The following is a 26,125-nucleotide window of genomic DNA, read 5'->3' as shown; positions in this document are numbered from 1 at the left end:
CCTTTTCTATCATATTATTGGAAATAGAACTCTTGCAGTTTTTAAAATTTTATTGTGTTTTTATTTCTTGGTCACACTGCATGGCATGCAGGATATTAGTTTCCTGACCATATCAAACCCTCACCCCCTGTAGTGGAAGTCTTAACCACTGGCCTGCCAGAGAAGTCCCTCTTACTATGTTTTAAATAAAACATTTACTATATCAAAATAAGAGGTATTTTAATGTTTTGGACTCTTAATTTTGTATAATAATTAACTGAAAAATTTTTGTTCAGTTTCTTACTGAGAAATAGCTGAGGACATGTACACTACCTTTATCAAACAACCTATAATCACGTTGACTACTTGTCTTACTTTTTAATTTTGGTTGCTACCAGAATTAATCACACAGACTTAAAAAAAATATCTTGGTGATATTCTCCAAAGCTTAATTATTGTTTTAATTTTTACTTATACTTCACTTGTATTTTATAGGGTTTTTTCTTTTAGCCTATGACAGTATTCAAAAACTTTCTCATACCTATTTAAAATACCATGTATGCTAAGCAAGATAGGTAAACTCACACCTTTGTCAGATTAGACAGTGGGTGAAAAGGAGCTTTCTTGGAGTCTCCTTCATGGCAGGCAAGTGGCTGTGACGCGAGACTCTAATTCCATTTTCCTGACTCCTGGTTGTTTCCTTACACTGGCTTTATGCCATCTCTCCAGTTCTTTAGTGCTTGAAGGAAAAACAAAAACAGAATCTTCAGGTGATTTGTGAGTTTGTTGCCATGCTGTGCTTAGTCGCTCAGTTGTGTCTAACTCTTTGTAACACCATAGACTGTAGCCCACCAGATTCCTCTGTCCATGGGATTCTACAGGCAAGAGTACTGGAGTGGGTAGCCTATCCCTTCTCCAGAGGATCTTCCCAACAGAGGAGTTGAACTGTGGTCTCTTGCAATGCAAATGGATTCATTACCAGTTGAGCTACAGGGAAGCTTGTTCCCAAAGATCAAAATTTCATTTCCCTTCAACTGGTAGAAGCTCTTGTCTCTTGTTGGCTTGAATATTTATCTCCAACATGATGTGTTTCTGCAGTATAAAACTGAATGAAGAATAGCTCCTGGTTCTGCTAACTTTCTGTTAATTTGGCACTTTGGGGATTTCTTTTCAAAGAATTCAAAGTTACAAAACACACCGTACATAAAAAAGTGTGTATACCATGCACAGTTTAAAAATAAGTAATTTTTTTGATGTAATTTTATTTCTAGTTTATTAATCTTGTTGCTCTGGGTGGATCACAGTTTAAGTAACAAATTTAGATTTTTCTTGATGAAACTGTAACATTTAACTGTAACATTATGCATAATGATATGATCTTTCTAGGTGTTTCCCAGGTGTCTTGGTGATAAAGAATCCACCTGCCAAGCTGGAAATGCAGGTTTGGTTCCTGGGTCAGGAAGGTCCCCTGGAGAAGGAAATGGCAACCCATTCCATATTGTTGCCTGGGAAATCCCATGGAGAGAGGAGCATAGTGGGCTACAGTCCATAAGTTCTCAAAGACTCTGACACGACTTAGCGACTAAACTACCCTCATAATCTTTCAAGCAGACATGTGTTAACTTGATGTGTGTTGTTTTTTAAACTCCTCAGGTCTTTGACATTTTGAATTCAGCTGAGTTAATCTGTCTGATGAGACGTATATCAATACCTAAAAGCTTTACTGTTGAATGCATGGTTGCTACGAATCATAACAGCAAGAATGTGAGGATTTGGCTGGGCTGTGGGCACACTGACAAAGGACAGCTCTCGTTTCTTGACTTAAATACAGAAAGATACACTTCTGAGGTAAATCCAAATACTCTTTAAATTAGTGATATTCTAGAAAACTCACTTTGTGAACTATTTTAAAGCTTGTGCCAATTAAAAAGTTACTTGGGAGCATTCAGTGCATAGGTATGAAGTGTCTGGCTGGGGCCAGGGCCAAGGGAGGGCCTGAAGGCACGGTGTTTGATTTGGGACACAGTGACAGAGCTATCTGTGTCCGACTGCTGGGTGGAAAGTGATTGTCCAGGGCCTAGCCAAGAAAGAGGTCTGAGAGATTCTCGACACTACCCATGACTTTCAAGTGGAACTGCAGCAACTCAACTGGTTCTTAAAAAAAAAAAAAGTTACTTAGGAAAAAATTAAATAAGGGCTAATATAGACTTGTTATTAAATTAGCTTCCTGTTAGAACAAGTGCATTCACAAGATTTAAGTGGTATGTGTTTGTTTTAAAACCACAATGTATGTCTTAGGTCAGGATACCTAGAAACAGAGCCTGAAACAGGATTTTATATAAGTGATTTAAGGAAAGAGAGGGCTTCCCTGGTAGCTCAGCTGGCAAAGAATCCGCCTGCAATGCAGGAGATCTGCACTTGATCCCTCGGTTAGGAAGATCCCCTGGAGGAGGGCATGGCAACCCACTCCAGTACTCTTGCCTGGAGAATCCCCATGTACAAAGGAGCCTGGCAGGTTACAGTCCATGGGGTTGCAAACAGCCAGACATGACTGAATGACTAAGCAGAGCACACAAGGAGAGAAAAACTTTAAAGAAGATATGGGAAGCCGCATAGGTCAGGAGAAGAAGCTCAGCAAAAATGTAGTTTCTGAGAAAGTCTAGCTTCAAGCTTTGTGTATGTGCATTCATGCTCAATCTTTCGACTCCATGTACTGTATGTAGCCCTCCAATTTTCAGTCATTACCCACAAGAAACTGGAATGTAATAACAACACAGATTAATTCTTTTACCAGGCAAGTGATCTGGCATGTCAATCCCACTATCAGTCAGTCATTAGCACAATTTGCCCAATGGTAGGAGTGGGGTAATCTCCCAGCCACTTCTGAACAAGCCAGCTCCCTATGGGCTGAAGGTAATGAAGGGTGCAACTTTGAGCTCAGCTGAGGGTGGCTGATAGAGGAGATCTGGGCTTGGCTTCTACAAGATGGGTCACTAATTGTATTGGGAGATATAAAGTAAATTTCTAGACTTAAAAAATTTAATATTTTGATAGTTGCTTTGAAATGTGTTGTGCCTAAATATTATTCTTAAGGTTGGACAGTGTTCTTGTGTTATTTTGAGTGAGAAATGATACTGAAAATGATTTTCAGTTTCTAAATTTTAGCTTCAGGTACATTCTAGACAGACATTTTTTTTTCTTTGCCAGATAACTCATTTATTGTTGCAAGTTAAATAAAATCGTCACTGTTTTTAAAATTAAAAGCAAGAAAATAAAACGTTAAATATGTGGATTATATATGTACAAATTCTAGCCGCTTAAGGTAGAACAAAGTCCTTTAGAGTGTGTTTTCTTTTCTTAATAGGAAGTTACTGATAGTAGAATTCTGTGCCTTGCCTTGGTGTATCTTCCTGTTGAAAAGGAAAGTTGGATTGTGTCTGGAACACAGTCTGGCATGCTCCTCGTCATTAATACTGAAGATGGGAGAAAGAGGCATACCCTTGAAAAGATGACTGATTCTGTTACTTGCTTGTATTGCAATTCCTTTTCCAAGCAAAGGTAAGACAGTGAATTTGACATTGAAGGAGCATTACCTATCTTTTAGTTGACTTAATTATGTGCAAAATTATTACAGTATCAGCACAGCTTGCAAAGTTTTAACATTTTCCCATTGGTTGCATGTATTAAAGGGAATTGTAGGAGGCCTCGAAGATATTTGTATTTTCCTGTATACAGATCAGGCTGAGGTAGTTAAAAAATAGGTCAGTCATTTTTTCAGGCCTCCAGCCTTGCTCCATTTTAGCTCAACTATGGCTCTAACACTTTACAACTCATGACAGCAATTTGCTTTCGTAGGGCTTCTACCAAAGGGAATTCTTATTCTTCTCTGAATGCGTGTATATCGATAATCTGTTATATGCCTCTAAAGCATGGCACTTAACTACCAGATTGAAAAAAAAAAACACTTCAGTAAATGAATTCATAAGTTGTTTATAGGTGAAAATGGCTTAAACATTATCAGTTATTGAAATGGCAGAATTTCAGATATGAGTGATAGATTAGTTGCTGTAATATTTGGGGCAGTATGATTTCCATGAGTCATTTAGATTATATGTCATATCCTTTAGTCAGTACCAGAAAATAAATAAGTATTAGAAAAATGTGAAGTCCAAGTTTTGGTGGCTGAATTATAAACTCCATTGGCAATGATCCAAAAATTATTGTTTGGATACTGTCAAAAGTTTCATCAGAGAAAGTCAAATAGGCAAGGAAGATTTTATATTTAAAATAATTGCAACAGGGGAGAGGAATTGAACTCAGCTCTGCTGAAATAAAAGATGGGAGAGTTTTCAAACCCTTTAACGAGCTGGTGTAAAAGTGCCGGAGGACTTCAGGGGAGGAAAAGGGTCAATGTGATTAGGCCGTCTGTGTTTGCTGATCATTGCTTATTGAAATTGAGCTCCTACTGCCTCACAAAGACTAAGAGAAGGCATGTCATCCTTCCTGATGACATTTCAGAGAAGGCTCCCAAATCCTTGAGAAAGTCATTCTTCAGTTATAAAACTTGCAAGGGTCTAGGAGAAGATCTGCATTTTAAATGGGCCGCGAAAGAAGTTACAATTTACGTTTTCTCAAGTGAAAGCTGTAAGGAAAGGGAGGTCAGGGCCAATAACCAGGAAAAAAACCTGTCTAAAGTTCAGTTAAGCTAGGGGGAATGTGAAGCCATCTTGGTCAATATAATCATTCTTTTTATAACAATTTTGACATTTTTTCTTTTAGCAAGCAAAAAAATTTCCTTTTAGTGGGAACTGCTGATGGCAACTTAGCGATTTTTGAAGATAAAACTGTTAAGGTAAATATTAAACACATTCTGCATCAAATTTTAAATTGTTTTATGTTTGTTCATCAACACCCTCCTTCTGATTATAAACTCCCTGACACTAAGGATCAGGCATTCTGCTTTTTATCTTTTCATTGCTTCAGAAAGTCTTGTACACAATAGATTCTCTATAAGTACTTGCTGATTAACTGTGTATATGAATGAACCAAGGAAAAATTGATAAATGAGATCTGATTTATAATATAGTGTTAGTGATGGAAATAATTCCATTTTTATATAAGTGAAGTAGATAATTTCTTATAAATATATTGTAGAAAAGACAAGGGAAACAAGTTTTAAGTCTAGCTTGCTATCAACCTATTCTTTAATCTTGAAGAAATCATTTGACTTTCTGTTCTTAAGATTCACATTTACCATTAAAGCATTGATTTCTCCACGCTTCATTCATCTGCGGTTCCATCTAGTCATTTAACATCCTACCCATTCATACTCTTTGTTAGCAAAAAAGCTTATTATCTAATGAAAGACAAAGAAATAATTGTAGTAGAATTTTTAGGTTACTGCTGTACAAATTTTGCATGGAGAAGTGAAGAGATTGGTTATAAAGATAACTGAATACTATTTGAATTAAATCCTGTTTTTATAAGCCATTTGAAAAATGTATCCTGAATTTTTATTTTTATACCTCTAACCATTTAAGAGGGAAAGTAGTTTTTAGGAAGCTGAAATTTTACACTGTTTCACTCTGTAGATACTCAATTTACTGAATGTGTTTTCTCTTTTTGGCAAAGTGTAAAGGAGCCTCTCCTTTGAAGATACTCAACATAGGAAATGTCAGCACTCCACTGATGTGTTTGAGTGAATCTGTGAACTTAACTGAAAAAAACATTATGTGGGGAGGATGTGGTACAAAAGTTTTCTCATTTTCTGATGATTTCACCATTCAGAAACTCATTGAGACCAGGACAAATCAGCGGTGAGTTATTCCTTTCTGTGCAGCTAACTTAACATTTTATTAATGTTTATTCTTTGTAATTATGTCAATAATACTGTCTGTAATTTCCAACAAAAATCTTTCAAAATGCATACATTATTCTTCTGTTGTAAATGTAAATATTCATTATGAAACTTAGAAAGCACAGGAATGTTTAAAAAATCACCCAGTCTAATAACATTTGGGATAAAATATGAAATCCATGGTAATTTTATAGTGTTTATCTATTTAAATATTTATCATTTTCATTATCTCTGTATCAAATTAAACATGGAATTTGAAAGACAATTCATTATTTTACTAAAGATATGAATTTTACACATATATTTTGGATAATTTTCTTTGTTCTTTCTTTTGTTATTGAGGTATTATTAATTTACACTATTATATAAATTTCAGCTATACTACATAGGATTTGAAATTTTCAAAGATTATATTCCATTTATAGTTATTATAAAATATTGGCTACATTCCCTGTGTTATACAGTATATCCTTGTAGCTTATTTTATACATAGTAATTTGTACTTCTTAATCTTCTAACATTATCTTGGCCCTCCCCTCTTTCCTCTCTGCACTGGTAAACACTAGTTTGTTCTCTATATCTGTGAGCAGTTTGTTTTATTCTTTAGATTCTACATATAAGTGAGATCAAATAGTATTTGTCTTTCTTTGACTTATTTCACTTAGCATAATAACCTCTAAGTTCATCCATGTTGTTGCAAATGGCAAAATTTCAATCATTTTATTGGTAGGTATTATTCTCTTATATATTTATACATACCATGTCTTCTTTCTTCATTTATCTGATGGTGGACACTTAGGTTGCTTTCATATCTTGCTTATTATTAGAGTGCTTGTATCATTTCAAATATAATATATATATATATATTTTTTTTTTTTTGATAAATACCCAGGAGTGGAATTTTTGGGACATATGGTAGTTCAATTTTTAGTTTTCTGATGAATCTTCATACTTTATTTCCATAGTGGCTGCACCATTTTCACAACCAGTGTATGAGGTTTCCCTTTTCTCCACACTCTTGCCAGTGCTTGTTATTTGTGGTCTTTTTGATGATAGCCATTCTGACAGGTGTTAGGTAATATTTCACTGTGGTTTTAATTTGAGCTTCTCTGATGATACTGATGGTAAGTGCCTTTTCATGTGTCATTTTGACATTATTAATTCTTCCAGTCCATGAACATGGTATATCTTTCCATCAGTTCCTGTCATCTTGTTTCTTTCATCAGTCTTACAGTTTTCTGAGTACAAGTCTTTTATCTGCTCAGTTCAGTTGCTCAGTCATGTCCAACTCTTTGCGACCCGACATAGTCCCTTTCCCCTGCCCCCAATCCCTCCCACCATCCGAGTCTTTTCCGAAGAGTCAACTCTTTGCATGAGGTGGCGAAGTATTGGAGTTTCAGCTTCACCATCAGTCCTTCCAATGAATACCCAGGACTGATCTCCTTTAGGATGGACTGGTTGGATCTCCTTGCAGTCCAAGGGACTCTCAAGAGTCTTCTCCAACACCACAGTTCAAAAGCACCAATACTTCAGTGCTCAGCTTTCTTCACAGTCCAACATTCACATCCATATATGACTAATATGACTACTGGAAAAACCATAGCCTTGACTAGATGGACCTTTGTTGACAAAGTAATGTCTCTGCTTTTGAATATGCTATCTAGGTTGGTCATAACTTTCCTTCCAAGGAGTAAGCATCTTTTAATTTCATGGCTGCAGTCACCATCTGCAGTGATTTTGGAGCCTAAGTGAAATCTATCACTGTTTCCATTTTTCCCCTTCCATATCCCATGAAGTGATGGGACCAGATGCCATGATCTTCGTTTTCTGAATGTTGAGCTTTAAGCCAACTTTTTCACTCTCCTCTTTCACTGTCATCAAGAGGCTCTTTAGTTCTTCTTCATTTTCTGCCATAAGGGTGGTGTCATCTGCATATCTGAGGTTATTGATATTTCTCCCAGCAATCTTGATTCCAGCTTGTGCTTCTTCCAGCCCAGCGTTTCTCATGATGTACTCTGCATATAAGTTAAATGAGAGAGTGACAATATACAGCCTCAACATACTCCTTTTCCTATTTAGAACAATTCTGTTGTTCCATGTCCAGTTCTAACTGTTGCTTCCTGACCTGCATGTAGTTTTCTCAAGAGGCAGGTCAGGTAGGTTTATTCCTTGTTATTTTCTTCTTTTTGATGCAGTTGCTAATGAAATTGTTTCCTTAATTTCTCTTTCTGATTGTTTGTTGTTAGTGTATGGAAATACAACAGATTTCTGTATCCTGCAACTTTATTGAATTCATTAATGAACTCTACTAGTTTTCTGGCAGTGTCTTTAGGATTTTCTCTGTGTAGTATCTTATTTAATTTATATGCAGAGTACATCATGAGAAACGCTGGGCTGGAAGAAGCATTAGCTGGAATCAAGATTGCTGGGAGAAATATCACTAACCTCAGATATGCAGATGACACCACCCTTATGGCAGAAAGTGAAGAGGAATTAAAAAGTCTCTTGATGACAGTGAAAGAGGAGAGTGAAAAAGTTGGCTTAAAGCTGAATATTCAGAAAACGAAGATCATGGCATCTGGTCCAATCACTTCTTGGGAAATAGATGGGGAAACAGTGGAAACAATGTCAGACTTTATTTCTGTGGGCTCCAGAATCACTGCAGATGGTGATTGCAGCCATGAAATTAAAAGACGCTTACTCCTTGAAAGGAAAGCTATGACCAACCTAGCCAGCATATTAAAAAGCAGCGACATTACTTTGCCAACAAAGTTCCATCTAGTCAAGGCTATGGGTTTTTCAGTAGTCATGTATGGGTGTGAAAGTTGGACTATAAAGAAAGCTGACCACCAACGAATTGATGCTTTTGAACTCTGGTGTTGGAGAAGACTCTTGAGAGTCCCTTGGTCTGTAAGGAGATCCAACCAGTCCATTCTAAAGGAGATCAGTCCTGGGTGTTCATTGGAAGAACCGATGTTGAAGCTGAAACTCCAATACTCCTCATGCTAAGAGCTGACTCATTTGAAAAGACCCTGATGCTGGGAAAGATTGAGGGCAGGAGGAGAAGGGGATGACAGAGGATGAGATGGTTGGATGGCATCACCGACTCAATGGACATGAGTTTGGGTAGGCTCCGGGAGTTGGTGATGGACAGGGAGGCCTGGCGTGCTGAAGTTCATGGGTTTGCATAGAGTTGGACACGACTGAGTGACTGAACTGAACTGAACTGAATTTTCTAAATTTACTGAGGCTTATTTTTTGGCCTAGCATGTGACCTATCCAAGAGTATGTTACATGTTTACTTGAAAAGAATGTGCATTCAAATGCTTTTGAATAGAATGGGCTTCAGTTTATATATATGTAAAATTCATCTGGTATCATTTGTTATTTAAGGCCACTATTTCCTTATTGATTTTCTGTATGGATGATCTGTCCATTGATGTAAGTAGTGTGTTAAGGTCCTCAACTATTACTGTATTACTATTGATTTCTCCCTGTATTTCTGTTAACATTTGGTTTATGTATTTAGGTTTTTCTATGTTGAGTGAATATATTAACAATTGTTATATCTTTTTTGAATGATCCCTTGATCATTATGTAATGTCCTTCTCTATTTCCTGTAAAAGTCTTTGTTTTGAAATCTATTTTTCTGATGTAAGTATCGCTGCCCAGCTTTTTTAAATTTCCATTTGCATGGAATACCTTTTTCTATCCTGAACTTTCAGTCAGTTTTATATCTGAATTGGGTCTTTGTAGGCTGCAAACATACAAATCTTGTTTCTGTATGCATTTTACCACTCTGTCTTTGATTAAAGCACTTAGTCCAATTTACATTTTAAATAGTTATTCATATGTATGTTCTTTTTGCCATTTTGTTAAATGTGTTGAGTTTGTTTTTGTAGGTGCCTTTTGTTCCTTTCTTTTTTTGTTCTTTTCTCTTGTATTTCGATAAATATCTTTAGTGCTGTTTTAAAGTCATTTTTTTTTTCCTTTTTTTGTATCTATTACAGACTTTTGGCTTGTCACTACTGTGAGTTATACATGTGGAAATATACATGGAAGAAAATACAAGTGAGAATCTCTCAGTTGTGTCTTGACTCTTTTCAACCCATGGTGTAGCCTGCTAGGCTCCTCTGACTGTTGAATTTTCTAGACAAGAATACTGGAGTGTAGGTAGCCATTCCCTTCTCCAAGGGATGTTCCCGACCCAGGGATCAAGCCCAGGTCTCCTGCATAGCAGGCAGAGTCTTTAACTGTTTTAAGTTGCTGATCTCAATTTCAAACACATTTTATCACCCTTGCATTTGTACTCTCCTCCCCTCAAAATTATGGTTTTTTGATACCATATTTTACATGTAATTGCTTTGCATGTCTCTTAACTGCTTATTGTGGATATGCATGAATTTACAACTTTTGTCTTTTACCCTTACTACTAGTTCTGTGTGTGGATGCTTTCCTATCTTTAGTACCAGTTTGCCCTTACTGATGAAGTTTTTCAATTTATAATTTTCAATTTTCTTGTGGCCCTTCCTTTATCACTTAGAGAGTTACTTTAACATTTCTTGTGAGGCTGGTTTGGTAGTGCTGAACTTTTTTAGATTTTGCTTGTCTGTGAAGTTTTTGATTTCTCCATCAACTCTGAATGAGAGCCTTGCTGGATAGAGTATTCTTGGTTTTTAAGTTTTTCCCTTTCATCATTTTAAATATATCATACCACTTCCTTCTGGCCTGCAGAGTTTCTGCTGAAAAATAAGCTGATAACCTTATGGGAATTCCTTTGTATGTTATTTGTTGTTTTTCTCTTTTATTATAATATTATCTCTATATCTTTATCTTTTATTTTAATTAAATAAATAAATAGTGTGTCTTGGTATGTTTGTTTTTGAGTTAATCCTCTATGGGACTCTGCTTTCTGAATTAATATATATATATTTCCTTTCCCAGGTTAGGGAATTTTTCATCTGTTATAACTTATATTATGCTCCCAACTCCTTTCTTTCTGTCTCTCTTCTTCTTGGACCCTTATTCACTTTATAGTGAATATTATTGGGCTTGATGTTGTCCCAGAAGTCTCTTAAATTGTCCTCATTTCTTTCATTATTTTTTTTTTTTTCTGTTAAGCATCATTGATTTCCACTACTGTTTCTTCCAGGTTATTGATTCATTCATCTGTATCATTTAATCTACTACTGATTTCTTCTAGTACATTTTAAATTTCACTTATATTCTTTATCTCTGTTTGGTTGTTGTTTGTATTTTATAAATCTTTGTTAAAACTTCTAATGTCTTGCTCTGTGCATCGATTCTCTTGAGTTCTTTGATCATTTTTATGATCTCTACTCTGAACTCTTTCTCAGGTTGATTGCCTAACTCAGCATTACTTAGCTCTTCTTCTAGAGTTTTATCTTGTTTCTTCATTCGAAACATGTTCCTCTGTCACTTAATTTTGCCTAAATTGCTTTTTTATATTAACTTATCTGGTAGGTTGGTTATGCTTCCTGACTTTGAAGAACTGGCCTTTTGCAGGAGACATCTTTTGTTCCCAGCAGTGTATTCCCCTCTCATCACCAATGCTGTATTCTCTACAGGTTCCCCCATGAGGGCTGCAAAGGTCTTTCTGTTGCAGCTGACGGACCATGTGAGCAGTCTGCTAAGCTTGGTTGGCCTCTGGTCCATTTTGTTGCTCAATCTTGCCTTGTATGGAGGCTGAGATGACCTCTGGTTTGTGGTACTGGGTTACCAGGCATCTGACTGTGGAACTTTCGGGAGCCCTGGACTTTTGCTGGGTTATTGGTGGGTGGAGTCAGGGTCCAGAAGACCTAGGGGCTGTTGCCTGCCCGCCAATGGATAAAACTAAGTCATGGAGCTAGTGTGGCTTACTGGCAGGCAGAACCAAGTCCTGGATTCTTGTTTCAGGGCTATGGAGTCCCAGAGCATGTTGTTGGTGGGTGGGACTGGTTCCTGAAATATCTGGCTGTGTGGCCTCTGGTTTCTTGAAGCTTCTGTTGGCCTGCTGGTGTCTGTGTCCCCTGGGTGAGCTGCAGTTGCCTCCTACCCCAGCGTCTGCCTTCTATTCCAGACTATGTGGTGTGTGCTCTTTAAGTGTGAATTCTCTGTTTTCCCCAGCCCTCTGGGACTCCCGAAAGTAAGCTACACTGCCATTCAATACCAGATGCTCTGGGGGCTCATCTTCCTGGTTCAGGACTTCTGAGTTGGAGAGCTTGAATTGGGGTTTGAACTTCTCACTCCTTTGGGAGTGCGTCTGCAGTTGTAACTATTCTCTTGTTTGTGAAGCTCCTACTTGGGGGTATTGGATTGGACTATATCATGACCCAATCCCTTCTACCTCTCTCAATTTGATTTCTTCTTTGTATTTTTGGTTGTAGAAGATCTTTTCTGGTAGGTTCTAGTCTTTTTTTAATCTATGATTGTTTTTCTTTTTTTTTTTTTTAAATTTTTATTTTTACTTTATTTTACTTTACAATACTCTCTTGGTTTTGCCATACATTGACATGAATCCACCACGGGTGTACATGCGTTCCCAAACATGAACCCTCCTCCCATCTCCCTCCCCATAACATCTCTCTGGGTCATCACCGTGCACCAGCCCCAAACATGCTGTATCCTGCATCAGACATAGACTGGTGATTCAATTCTTACATGATAGTATACCTGTTACAATGCCATTCTACCAAATCATCCCACCCTCTCCCTCTCCCTCTGAGTCCAAAAGTCCGTTATACCCATCTGTGTCTTTTTTGCTGTCTTGCATACAGGGTCGTCATTGCCATCTTTCTAAATTCCATATATATGTGTTAGTATACTGTATTGGTGTTTTTCTTTCTGGCTTACTTCACTCTGTATAATTGGCTCCAGTTTCATCCATCTCATCAGAACTGATTCAAATGAATTCTTTTTAATGGCAGAGTAATACTCCATTGTGTATATGTACCACAGCTTTCTTATCCATTCATCTGCTGATGGACATCTAGGTTGTTTCCATGTCCTGGCTATTATAAACAGTGCTGCGATGAACATTGGGGTACATGTGTCTCTTTCAATTCTGGTTTCCTTGGTGTGTATGCCCAGCAGTGGGATTGCTAAATTGCAAATATGATTGTTTTTCAAATTGTTGTGATAGTGTGCCGGTGAGAAGAGGTCGACTCAGGGTCTTCTCCACTTATCTTGCACACTTGCCCTGTGGATAATTTTAACTATTGATTGTAGGAAATGAACCTTAGGAATTAAGTCCTCTCTAGAGTTGATAATTATGCAGACATTTCCTCAAAAGAAAAGTTAGTGATACCAATTTTAAGCAGAATAAAATAAAATATAAACCTTGTTCCAATTTGTTGTTTCAGTTTTTTAAATTGTGTTTTAACCAAAGCATTGCAGTTGGTTCTTATTCATCATATTCCTCAGTGAGAAGCAGTGTAGGGTTTGGATAAGAGCATAGATTGTTATTTGGCTTTGTCATGTATTGGTTATGTGAACTTGGCAAACTCTTCTCAAATCTTTGGTCCTCTAACCTGAGGATGGTAATGTACCCTGTCTCAAAGAGATACTTGAAAAACTAAAGAATAAAAAGTAATATAAGGAACTTGATATGAGATCCAGCACTTGGTAAGGTCTCAATAAATGTTAGATAATTATCATGGTCATTATTAGCTTTAAGTGAGAAATCTTTATCTCAGGGCATATCCTAGTTTTTCAATATCCATCTAATTGCCCAAGACTGAAACTTGGGAAAAATCCTTCATTCTTCTGTTTCTAACTCTTTATCCACTTTACGCTCTTCTTGACTCTCAAATACTTACACTTCTTACTGCTTGATTGCTGCTACCATGGGCCAAGTTGCCATCTACCATCAAAGTCCTGGCCATTTTAACAATAGCAGAGAGTTCTCAAACCTCTGATTGTCTTCCCTTCAATTCATTCCCAACATTCAGGCAGAAGGATTGTTCTAAAATGCAAATCAGCTGATGCCACTCTCCTGCTTAAAAGTGATCAGGGTATTCCAATGTCCTCTGCATGAAGTCCAAGTTCCTTGAGATGACTTACCAGACTTTCATGATTTAGTCCTTGCTTATCTCTGTAGATTGATATTTTGCAACCTCCTTACCCTCTGTGCCTTAACCAAAATGAATTTGTCTCAGTTTTGAATATAGCATGCTCCGTTTCACTCCAGCCTTTACATATGGTTCTTTGTTTTTCTGAATGACTACTATGCCTCTTGTCTATAGTCTAAGAGTCACTTCTGGGTGGCTGTCTGTGATCCCACCTGTGGTGTTTAGGTGCCTTAGATTTGTTTTTCTTCCATTGTATTTGTTATTTCCCCTCAGAATAGCTGTCACAAAAGTTTATAAATGTACTTTTAAAAATAACTTTCTCAATACCACTAGACATACTGCTTCGTAATTGGCTGCACATTAGAAGCCACTAGGTAGCTAAAAATAATCTGATGCCCGGAACCTACCTCAAAGCAATTAAAGCAGATGAATTAAGACTGGGGTGGGTCCTCAATGCTTGTCTCCCAAGTGATTCTAAAGTGTGGTCAGAGTTCAGATACACTGCTATATATGGGAAGTTCTCATGCATGAGAATTTTCTATTCTTTTTTTTCCCCAGAGATTTGTTTCCTCAGTTCAGTTAGTTCAGTCACTCAGTCGTGTCTGACTCTTTGTGACCCCATGAATTGTAGCACACCAGGCCTTCCTGTCCATCACCAATTCCCGGAGTTCACTCAAACTCATGCCATCCAGCCATCTCATCCTTGGTCGTCCCCTTCTCCTCCTGCCCCCAATCCCTCCCAGCATCAGAGTCTTTTCCAATGAGTCAACTCTTCACATGAGGTAGCCAAAGTACTGGAGTTTCAGCTTTAACATCTTTCCTTCCAAAGAACACCCAGGACTGATCTCCTTTAGAATGGACTGGTTGGATCTCCTTGCAGTCCAAGGGACTCTCAAGAGTCTTCTCCAACACCACAGTTCAAAAGCATCATTTCTTTGGCACTGAGCTTTCTTCACAGTCCAACTCTCACATCCATACATGACCACTGGAAAAACCATAGCCTTGACTAGACGGACCTTAGTCGGCAAAGTTCTGCTCTTCAACATGCTATCTAGGTTGGTCATAACTTTCCTTCCAAGGAGTAAGCGTCTTTTAATTTCATGGCTGCAGTGATTTTGGAGCCCCCAAAAATAAAGTCTGACACTGTTTCCACTGTATCCCCATCTATTTCCAAAGAAATGATGGGACCAGATGCCATGATCTTCGTTTTCTGAATGTTGAGCTTTAAGCCAACTTTTTCACTCTCCTCTTTCACTGTCATCAACAGGCTTTTTACTTTCTCTTCACTTTCTGCCATAAGGGTGGTATCATCTGCATATCTGAGGTTATTGATATTTCTCCCAGCAATCTTGATTCCAGCTTGTGCTTCTTCCAGGCCAGCGCTTCTCATGGTGTACTCTGCATATAAGTTAAATAAGAGAGTGACAATATACAGCCTTGACGTACTCCTTTTCCTATTTGAAACCAGACTGTTGTTCCATGTCCAGGTCTAACTGTTGCTTCCTGACCTGCATAGAGATTTCTCAACAGGCAGGTCAGGTGGTCTTGGCATTCCCATCTCTTTCAGAATTTTCTGCAGTTTATTGTGATCCACACAGTCAAAGGCTTAGGCATAGTCAATAAAGCAGAAATAGATGCCTTTCTGGAACTCTTTCAGATGCTGGCAATTTGATCTCTGGTTCCTCTGCCTTTTCTAAAACCAGCTTGAACATCTGGAAGTTCACGGTTCATGTACTGCTTAAGCCTGGCTTGGAGAATTTTGAGCATTACTTTACTAGCATTTGAGATGAGTGCAATTGTACGGTAGTTTATTTCCTCAGCTCAGTTCAGTTTAGTCGCTCAGTCGTGTCCAACTCTTTCAACCCCATGAATCGCAACACACCAGGCCTCCCTGTCCATCACCAACTCCTGGAGTTCACTCAGGCTCACGACTGTAGAGTCAGTGATGCCATCCAGCCATCTCATCCTCTGTCGTCCCCTTCTCCTCCTGCCCCAATCCTCCCAGCATCAGTGTCTTTTCCAATGAGTCATGAGGTGGCCAAAGTACTGGAGTTTCAGCTTTAGCATCATTCCTTCCAAAGAAATCCCAGGGCTGATCTCCTTCACAATGGACTGGTTGGATCTCCTTGCAGTCCAAGGGACTCTCAAGTCTTCTCCAACACCGCAGTTCAGAAGCATCAATACTTCAGTGCTCAGGTTTCTTCACAGTCCAACTCTCACATCCATACATGTCCACTGGAAAAACCATAGCCTTGACTAGACGGACCTTGGTCAGCAAAGTAATGTCTCTGCTTTTGAATATGCTATCTAGGTTGGTCATAACTTTTCTTCCAAGGAGTCAGTTCAGTTCAGTTCAGTTGCTCAGTCGTGATCCGACTCTGTCCATCACCCTCTCCCGGAGTTCACTCAGACTCAAGTCCATCGAGTCTGTGATGCCATCCAGCCATCTCATCCTAGGTCGTCCCCTACTCCTCCTGCCCCCAATCCCTCCCAGCATCAGAGTCTTTTCCAATGAGTCAACTCTTCTCATGAGGTGGCCAAAGTACTGGAGCTTCAGCTTTAGCGTCATTCCTTCCAAAGAACACCCAGGGCTGATCTCCTTCAGAATGGACTGGTTGGATCTCCTTGCAGTCCAAGGGACTCTCAAGAGTCTTCTCCAACACCACAGTTCAAAAGCATCAATTCTTCGGCACTCAGCCTTCTTCACCATCCAACTCTCACATCCATACATGACCACAGGAAAAACCATAGCCTTGACTAGACGGACCTTAGTTGGCAAAGTAATGTCTCTGCTTTTGAATATACTATCTTATTCCTTATTCCAGGAGTAAGCGTGTTTTAATTTCATGGCTGCAGTCACCATCTGCAGTGAGTTTTAAGCCCAGAAAAATAAAGTCTGACACTGTTTCCACTGTTTCCCCATCTATTTCCCATGAAGTGATGGGACTGGATGCCATGATCTTCGTTTTCTGAATGTTGAGCTTTAAGCCAACTTTTTCACTCTCCTCTTTCACTTTCATCAAGAGGCTTTTTAGTTCCTCTTCACTTTCTGCCATAAGGGTAGTGTCATCTGCATATCTGAGGTTATTGATATTTCTCCCAGCAATCTTGATTCCAGCTTGTGTTTCTTCCAGGCCAGCGTTTCTCATGGTATACTCTGCATATAAGTTAAATAGGCAGGGTGACAATATACAGCCTTGATGTACTCCTTTTCCTGTTTGAAACCAGTCTGTTGTTCCATGTCCAGGTCTAACTGTTGTTTCCTGACCTGCATAGAGATTTCTCAAGAGGCAGGTCAGGTGGTCTGGTATTCCCATCTCTTTCAGAATTTTCCACAGTTTATGTGATCCACACAGTCAAAGGCTTTGACATAGTCAATAAAGCAGAAATAGATGTTTTTCTGGGACTGTCTTGCTTTTTCGATGATCCAGAGGATGTTGGTAATTTGATCTCTGGTTCCTTTGCCTTTTCTAAAACCTGCTTGAACATCAGGAAGTTCACAGTTCACATATTGCTGAAGCCTGGCTTGGAGAATTTTGAGCATTACTTTAGTAGCATGTGAGATGAGTGCAGTTGTGCGGTAGTTTGAGCATTCTTTGGTATTGCTTTTCTTTGGGATTGGAATGAAAACTGACCTTTTCCAGTCTTGTGGCCAATGCTGAGTTTTCCAAATTTGCTGGCATATCGAGTGCAGCACTTCACAGCATAATATTTCAGGATTAGAAGTAGCTCAATAGGAATTCCATCACCTCCACTAGTTTTGTTCATAGTGATGCTTTCTAAGGCCCACTTGACTTCACATTCCAGGATGTCTGGCTCTAGATGAGTGATCACACCATTGTGATTATCTGGGTCATGAAGATCTTTTTTGCACAGTTTTTCAGTGTATTCTTGCCAGCTCCTCTTAATATTTTCTGCTTCTGTTAGGTCCAGACCATTTCTGTCCTTCATCAAGCCCATCTTTGCATGAAATCTTCCCTTGGTATCTCTAATTTTCTTGAAGAAATCTCTAGTCTTTCCCATTCTGTTCTTTCCTCTATTTCTTTGCATTGATCGCTGAAGAAGGCTTTCTTATCTCTTCTTGCTATTCTTTGGAACTCTGCATTCAGATGTTTATATCTTTCCTTTGCTCCTTTGCTTTTTGCCTCTCTTCTTTTCACAGCTGTTTGTAAGGCCTTCCCAGACAGCCATTTTTCTTTTTTGCATTTCTTTTCCATGGGGAGGGTCTTGATCCCTGTCTCCTGTACAATGTCACAAACCTCATTCCATAGTTCATCAGGCACTCTATCAGTCAGATCTAGGCCCTTAAATCTGTTTCTCACTTCCACTGTAAAATCATAAGAGATTTGATTGAGGTCATACCTGAATGGTCTAGTGGTTTTCCCTACTTTCTTCAATTTGAGTCTGAATTTGGTAATCAGGAGTTCATGATCTGAGCCACAGTCAGCTCCTGGTCTTGTTTTTGTTGACTGTATAGAGCTTCTTCAATTTGCCGTGATTCATGGACCTGACATTCCAGGTTCCTATGCAATATTGCTCTTTACAGCATCGGACCTTGCTTCTATCACCATTCACATCCACAGCTGGGTATTGTTTTTGCTTTGGCTCCATCCCTTCATTCTTTCTGGAGTTATTTCTCCATTGATCTCCAGTAGCCTATTGGATACCTACTGACCTGGGGAGTTCCTCTTTCAATATCCTATCATGTTGCCTTTTCATACTGTTCATGGGGTTCTCAAGGCAAGAATGCTGAAGTTGTTTGCCATTCCCTTCTCCAGTGGACCACATTCTGTCAGACCTCTCCACCATGACCCACCTGTCTTGGGTTGCCCCGTGGGTATGACTTAGTTTCATTGAGTTAGACAAGGCTGTGGTCCTAGTGTGATTAGATTGTCTAGTTTTCTGTGAGTATGGTTTCAGTGTGTCTGCCCTCTGATGCCCTCTTGCAACACCTACCATCTTACTTGGGTTTCTCTTACCTTGGACGATGTGTAGCTCCTCACCGCTGCCCTTCCTGACCTTTAACGTGGGATAGCTCCTCTAGGCCTTCCTGAGCCCACACAGCCACCACTCCTTGGACGTGGGGTTGCTCCTCCCAGCTGCCACCCCTGGCCTCGGACATGGGGTTGCTCCTCCTGGCCGCCTCCCCTGGCCTCGGGTACGGAGTGGCTCCTGCCGGCCGCCACCCCTGACCTCAGACGCGGGGTAGCTCCTCCCAGCCTAGCATGTGGCAAATATTTGGTTAAACGTATTCTCACTCGGGCTTCCCAGGTGGTACTAGTGGCAAAGGACCTGCCTCCCACTGTAGGAGATGTAAGAGACACGGGTTTGATTGCTGGGTTGGGAAAATCCCCTGGAGAAGGAAATGGCAACCCACTCCAGTATTCTTGCCTGGAGAATCCCATGGACAGAGGAGCCAGGCGGGCTATAGTTTATAAGGTTGCAAGAGTCAGACATGAGTGAAGCAGTTTAGCAGACATGCACATTCTTATTCTGTAGTTTCCACTGTTAACCAATTTAAACAGGCCTGAAGATATAAGAAGAAAAGCCTCCTCCCCTCCTCGCATTCTTGTATTTTACATAGAATGTTATGAGGTCATGGTATGAATTAGCCCCCTAAAATTCCCTTTAAGATTTGGAATATAGGTGATTTACTAGATAGAATGGCCATAAATATCAGGCTTTCAAAGATATTCATTTTCAAAAAGAGATTAGGACCCAGTTTCACATACACTTGGAAATATCACAGGCACTTCTCAGAAGTTGTCACCCATTGTCTAATATCTCTCTCCCATTAAGCAGATACCATGGTAAGGAAACAGGGTAGTGTCAGGACATACTAATGAATATGATTTTATATTTAATAATATTTGATGCTGGGAGGGATTGAGGGCAGGAAGAGAAGGGGATGACAGAGGATGAGATGGCTGGATGGCATCACTGACTCAATGGTTGTGAGTCTGAGTGAACTCTGGGAGTTGGTGATGGACAGGGAGGCCTGGTGTGCTGTGATTCATGGGGTCACAAAGAGTTGTACACCACTGAGCGACTGAACTGAACCGAACTGAACTATTACTGTAGATTATTATTTTATATTTAATGCATCAGTTTTGGAAAAAGGTATGACTGGTCTGTTTCAGTAAGTCAGGGAAGAATTTGAGAGGAGCTGACATTTAAATTAAGCCTTGAAGTACAACTTGGAGTTTGCCATGTAGATGGGGCATTTGGTTGCCAATCTGTTTATGAAATGCCAAAAATACTAGGTTGGAAGGTAGATGTTTAAAAATATCTGCCATTTTCCTTTATCTTCAAAGGGGAAAGAAAAATGACAATTTGCTTTCTAATATTTGGATGACGGTGTGGATTTTTTTTCCCCTGTGGATTTTTTTCCCCATACCTTGACTGGCTTGTGTTGAGGCAGATATATTTTAATATTTGAAGACTGCCACTAAGGTGGATTTAAAGGTCTTACGATTTTAAGTGTAAATGGGTGACCCTTAATATCCCAGTCATTCTTGATAATATGGATTTTTTTGCAGTATTATAAAGTTACAGATATTACTATGATTTTCTTAGAAATCAAGATACTTTACATATTCAGATAATATAATATTCTATAGATAACCAGATAAAACTGAAATTAATAAAATAGGAAACAAATTTAAATTTTATTATCAAGGAAGAAATATGAAATATGAAGTAACCAGAAGTAGGTGAAGTATCAAAGTATTCTGTTCAGAATGGTTAGGGGATAATATGAAATAATTGTTTCTTTTTCAAAATAGTGTTAATCCTTTATATGCATTAAGAGCTAATATGAAGTTGTATTATATTTTAAAATAATTAAAAAATTAAATGACATTATTTTCTTTCCCTCTAGATTTTCTTATGCATCTTTCTGTGATTCCAACATCATAGCAGTGGTGGTAGACACGGCTCTTTATGTTGCTAAGAAAAATAGCCCATTTGTGGAAGTGTGGGATAAGAAGACTGAAAAACTCTGTGAACTAATAGACTGTGTGCACTTTTTAAAGTAAATTAATATTTTTTAAATTTATTTGATTGTGGAAAGAGTACTATGGGACCTATCTGCTTAACAAATTTTTAAGTGTACACTGTGTTGTTGAATGTAGGTACAGTGTCATTGAGTCTTTATTTCATGCCTGTAAGAACTGTCCTTGCACTTCAGATTTCACAGAGGGAGAAATTATGGCTTATTTTTCTTCCTTTATACTTCTAAATAGATAAATGTTAAAAAAATTCAGAAACAAAATCATTAATAATTTTTGGCACCATCTGTTGGTATCCAGCAAATTTCATCTTTGTAAAAAAAATAGAATCATAACAGATATGGTTTCCTCAAGGTATTACAAAGAAAAAGTCACAAAACAATACAAAATATAGGTGAAAAATGTGCTAGACTGACCAGGATCAAGTGTGTAGGAGACTTCACATCACCCACATAACTGTGTGCTGCTGCTGGCATCCAGGGCCATCACCAGTCTTATTTGCTAGCTACTATATACTTTTATTTTGGTTTTACTGTATAGAATTTTTATTATCTTCTGGAGAACATTTTTATTATATACCATATCCATAAACTGAGATTTCAAAATTTACTAACACTTTAGTTTTTCTCTGGATGGTGAGGAGATTTCTGTTTGGAAGACTTGACAGTTCTGCCAAGTAAGAGGTCCTTTCCTGGAGTTCTAAAATTGTAAGAATTTTTTGCTTCTGGATACCTCATTTTTGTCATGAATTATTCATTAGCTCAGGGAAAAATTCAGTGATTTGGATTCATATCTTTTACATGTAGATGACTATAGTTTTTATTTTCTTTTATAACTTTTAAACTTCATAAAAAAATTTTGAAACTAATACTTTTTTCTTTATATTGAGCAGATACTATTCATTTTTTGCTGGATTGCATAGGTTTGTTATATATAAAAATTATATTCATCTTATTTCAGAGTTTCTTGAATTTAAGAGGCAATTGTGTTATCTTTGATAATTTATGCTTTAAGTAGCAAAATGTGGCTCTTTGACATTCTATATTCAGCAAAATTAGTTTCATATAATTTTAATGATATGTAATGAATCTTGTCATGTATTCATAATCCAAAATGTTATATTTATGTGTGTGTGTATCTGTATATATAGTCACATTTACTTTATCTCTTTATTTTTGAACAAAAAGGATTAACGCATGCTTTCATTATGGTTTAGGGAGGAACTGGTCCGAGTAAGCAAGGAATTGAAACACAAAATGTCTTATTCTGGGAGAGTGAAGACTCTCTGCCTCCAGAAGAACACTGCTCTCTGGATAGGAACTGGAGGAGGCCATATCTTACTCCTTGATCTTTCAACTCGTCGAATTATACGTATAATTCACAACTTTTGTGATTCTGTTAGAGTCATGATGACTGCACAGTTAGGCAAGTTTACTTCCTTTAAATCTTTTATCATATTCTCTTAAGACTATAAGAATATGTTTTTTCTTCACTTCTCAACATTGTATGAAGTGTCTCAGAAATTTTGAGTAGGGGCCTTATAAGCATGAAGTGAGTAGATGTTTTTAGTCCCATAAGAGAAGCAGGTATTGCAAGTGAACACTAAATTTAGGTCTTACTTTCTCTTTTTTCTTTATAATCAAGGCAAAAAATATATGTTAAGCATTTTTAACTTTTTGACAAAGGAATTTAAGCAGATGACTATTTTGATCTTAGTTTAAACTTTCTACCCTTGTTAAGGAATACCATTTAGTTTTTCTTTCTGTAAATAAATTTATATTTTTGTACAGTATATATTGCTACCAGTGTATATTCTTATAGCAATATATACTTCATAATCTATATACAAATATTGGAAAATCATTATGTTTTATTTACTTTATGTTTTCTGTTGTTCCTACTTTTCTACTCAACTATGAAGAAATCATGATAGCACATGACGCTCACACTTAACTCTTATTTTGACTAGTTATTTGCTTTAGGGAATAGACTTAGTATTTATACAGAGTTGATCACAAAAATGGGTTTAAGTTCTATAAAACTAGAGTTTATGTAACTTTGGGGCTTCCCTGGTGGCTCCACAATAAAAAAAAAAAAAAATCCACCTGTAATGCAGGAGACGTGAATTTGATCTCTGGGTCAGGAAGATTCCCTGGAGGAGACCATGGCAACCTGCTCCAGTTGTTGTTTGGGAGATCCCATGGACAGAGGAGCCTGGTGGGCTACAATCTATGGGGTCACAAAAGAGTTGGACATGATCTAGCTACTAAACAACATCAACGGATGTAACTAGCAAATGAATAATAAAAATGTTGAAACAGGATGAAGACAACAGTAAACTCCTTTTACAGGAATGTATTAAGGAGAGACCAGTGTTTCTCTTCAGTCTCACAAATTTCCCATGAATAGGTGTCAGAGTTGCACGAAAGTTAGAATTATGGGCTCCTCGTGATTGATGACTGCCAGGACACTTGTCCATGCAAGCAAAGTAGTAGGCGGATGGGGGGTTGTCTCTCTAGTCTTACTCACCAAGGTTGTTGTAGCCTTTAATTTGTATGTACTTGGTATCCAAATGGTTGTTCATTACTGACATTATAGGGCAATTTCAATGGGTTTAATTGATTTTTTTAATAATTTAAACATAATATACAATATATGGCTTGATCTAGCTTCAACTCAGTTCTCTCACCCTTGTCTTTTGCTGTATTCTTCTTTGCTCTTTCTGCTCTGGAAGAAAGTTCAGCCCCTCTTAAATATCATGCTTCATCCTATCTCAAAGTTTTGTGTGTGCTGTTTCATTCTGCATAGTTAACTTAGTTACTGTTTAGTAACTAATCTCATCACTAGACCATAAACTCCATTTGTCTCTCTTTAATACATTCCGTAAAAGGAACTTACACTATCTCTTTCATATATAGCTTTTGTTGGAGGAGTAATATATAACTATTGAGCCCATTTTGCAGAGAGTTTAAGCTGTTTTCTCTGATTCGCACAATAAGAATCATAACAAGAAGGTAGATCAAATTTTCTGACTTAAAAACGTACTGGTCACCTTGCAGAGTATTTTTTGTTCATCACCTTGCAGAGTATTTTTTGTTCAAAGTCAGTTGAGGGATCTCTTAAGTAGTGGAATTGTAAGTTAATCTCCAAGGTTTTTGTGTCTTAAAATATGAACTATTGTACTCTTTAAAGTCCAACTTATTATATTGTTTTAACAGAACTCTTTTATTTTTTAATAAAGGAACCCTTAAAAATGTCATGCTGGTTTTGGGGTATAACCGGAAAAGTGCTGAAGGTACACAACACCAAAAAGGTAATGTTTAATAGGATACTGTATTCCAAGCAGACTGAAATGACATGAATGATTATAACATATTATGTTTTTATACATTTAAGGTAAATATTACATATGCATACAACTTTAGGCATTTTTAATTGATAGCTTTGTTATAGTTCAAATAATTTAGATATAAATCTTCAAAATTAAGTATTAGTGATTTAGCAGTGTAATATATTTTTCAGGTGAAGTAGAGCTAGCAACCACTATTAAATGAGAACTAGCTCAAACCCAACATGGGTATTTTTCCTTAGATCTTACCTACTCCGTATTATCCAAATCATAGTCTGATTTTGAAAAGTGTTTGAAAAGGCTTTTTTCTTTCAGAAAATGAAGCTTTATGTTACTAAAGGTCCATTGTTAAAATTTAGTAATTAGTCCTATAATGCATCTTAAACACTTTCCAAATATAATTTCTTATAAATGGTAATAATTTAATGTTACTTTTATATGCATATGTGTATAGTGTGTGTGTGTGTGTGTGTGTGTGTGTGTGTGTGTAGTCCCAGGTGGCACTACTGGTAAAGAACCGAGATGCCAGTGCAGGAGAATTAAGAGATCCAGGTTCAATCTCTGGGTCGGCAAGATGCCCTGGAGGAGGGCATGGCAACTTGCTCCAGTATTCTTGCCTGGAAAATTCCATGGACAGAGGAGCCTGGAGGGCTATAGTTCATGGGGCCACAAAGAGTCAGGAATGGCTGACCACACACACACACACACACACACACATACATATATATATACACACATACACATTGGTCCAACAGCTATATATAAATTAACAAAAGATAAAATTGTTTCATGGCAGATCTTTGTAACATGATTTGTTTTTTTAATTTTCTAGAGATACAATCTTGCTTGTCTGTTTGGGACATCAATCTTCCACATGAAGTGCAAAATTTAGAAAAACATATTGAAGTAAGAAAAGAATTAGCTGAAAAAATGAGAAGAATATCTGTTGAATAAGAGGGATATTGGAAATCTTTATCTTTGGATAGAAAAATGGTTATCTTCTTTTGTAAATATCTTTAAAACATGTTTATGTATAAAAAGAATAATTTCTACTACTTGCTGTTTGCTAATGTGTATATGAAGGAATGTTTATAGATTTTATTTTGTAAAAATGTACAAAATTGTTACCAGTAAAAATATATTTTAAAGAACTATTTTAAATGTAATATTTCTTATATATCCTAATTAAGTTTATGGATTAAGTAATAAAAGGAAATCTAAAAAGTACTTGATTGTAGTACTCATACTGAAATTTACAAAGTGGATAATTTTTTGTTTTGTTACTAATAATGAAGGTTATGTTTATTTTGCATTCTGTGATAAGACTGGTCTATTGCTGGATTACCATCTAGATATTCTGTGAAGTGGAATAAAAATATTAGAAAAGTTTAACACATTCCTTCTTAGATTGCTTTAAAATGCAGTTATCATATATACTTGTATATAGTCATTGAATTTGCACTAATGAAGCCCTTTGCTGGAACATGAGTTATTTTTGTTGCTGATGTAAACAGTGCATCTCATACAACTTCACTTTATCTAAAACAAAATGCCATAAAATGTGCTGATAAGAAACTAACATGTTGTCAAAATCCTCCTATCCAAGAAAGATGTAGCTATTCTCTTTCCTATATTGTAACTCTGTCTTCAAATATGAAATCATAAAGTTTTATAATTGATGTAAATAAAATGTACAGTCCTTCAAGTGATATTATATTTTAATTTTGATTTTAAGTGCTAAACCACACCACTGACTACTCCAAATATTAGTACTCATCTTCTTCCTTAATTTGTGACCTGCAAATTCTACGTCAGTCAAAATAGAAACTCTATTTTCAGAATTACAGAATTCTACAACTCC

At 37.4% G+C, this 26,125-nt stretch overlaps 1 protein-coding gene across 1 annotated transcript in view; it reads left to right on the top strand.

The window, feature by feature from the left end:
* Positions 1-25,332, top strand: part of LRRK2 (leucine rich repeat kinase 2) — a 214,171-nt gene extending 188,839 nt beyond the window's left edge. The window contains exons 44-51 of the mRNA XM_068971009.1: positions 1,633-1,827; positions 3,344-3,537; positions 4,759-4,831; positions 5,611-5,795; positions 20,786-20,938; positions 22,132-22,340; positions 24,157-24,228; positions 25,097-25,332. Coding sequence (XP_068827110.1) covers positions 1,633-1,827; positions 3,344-3,537; positions 4,759-4,831; positions 5,611-5,795; positions 20,786-20,938; positions 22,132-22,340; positions 24,157-24,228; positions 25,097-25,218 — 1,203 coding nt within the window. The 3' untranslated portion in view covers positions 25,219-25,332. The remainder of the gene's footprint in view (positions 1-1,632; positions 1,828-3,343; positions 3,538-4,758; positions 4,832-5,610; positions 5,796-20,785; positions 20,939-22,131; positions 22,341-24,156; positions 24,229-25,096) is intronic.
* The last annotated feature ends 793 nt before the right edge of the window (positions 25,333-26,125 follow it).

This window comes from Capricornis sumatraensis, chromosome 4 (genome assembly GCF_032405125.1).
Source record: "Capricornis sumatraensis isolate serow.1 chromosome 4, serow.2, whole genome shotgun sequence".
NCBI classification, from domain to species: domain Eukaryota; kingdom Metazoa; phylum Chordata; class Mammalia; order Artiodactyla; family Bovidae; genus Capricornis; species Capricornis sumatraensis.
The sequence above is the reverse complement of the archived record's forward strand: the minus strand, read 5'-3'. Positions and strand labels throughout refer to the sequence as shown.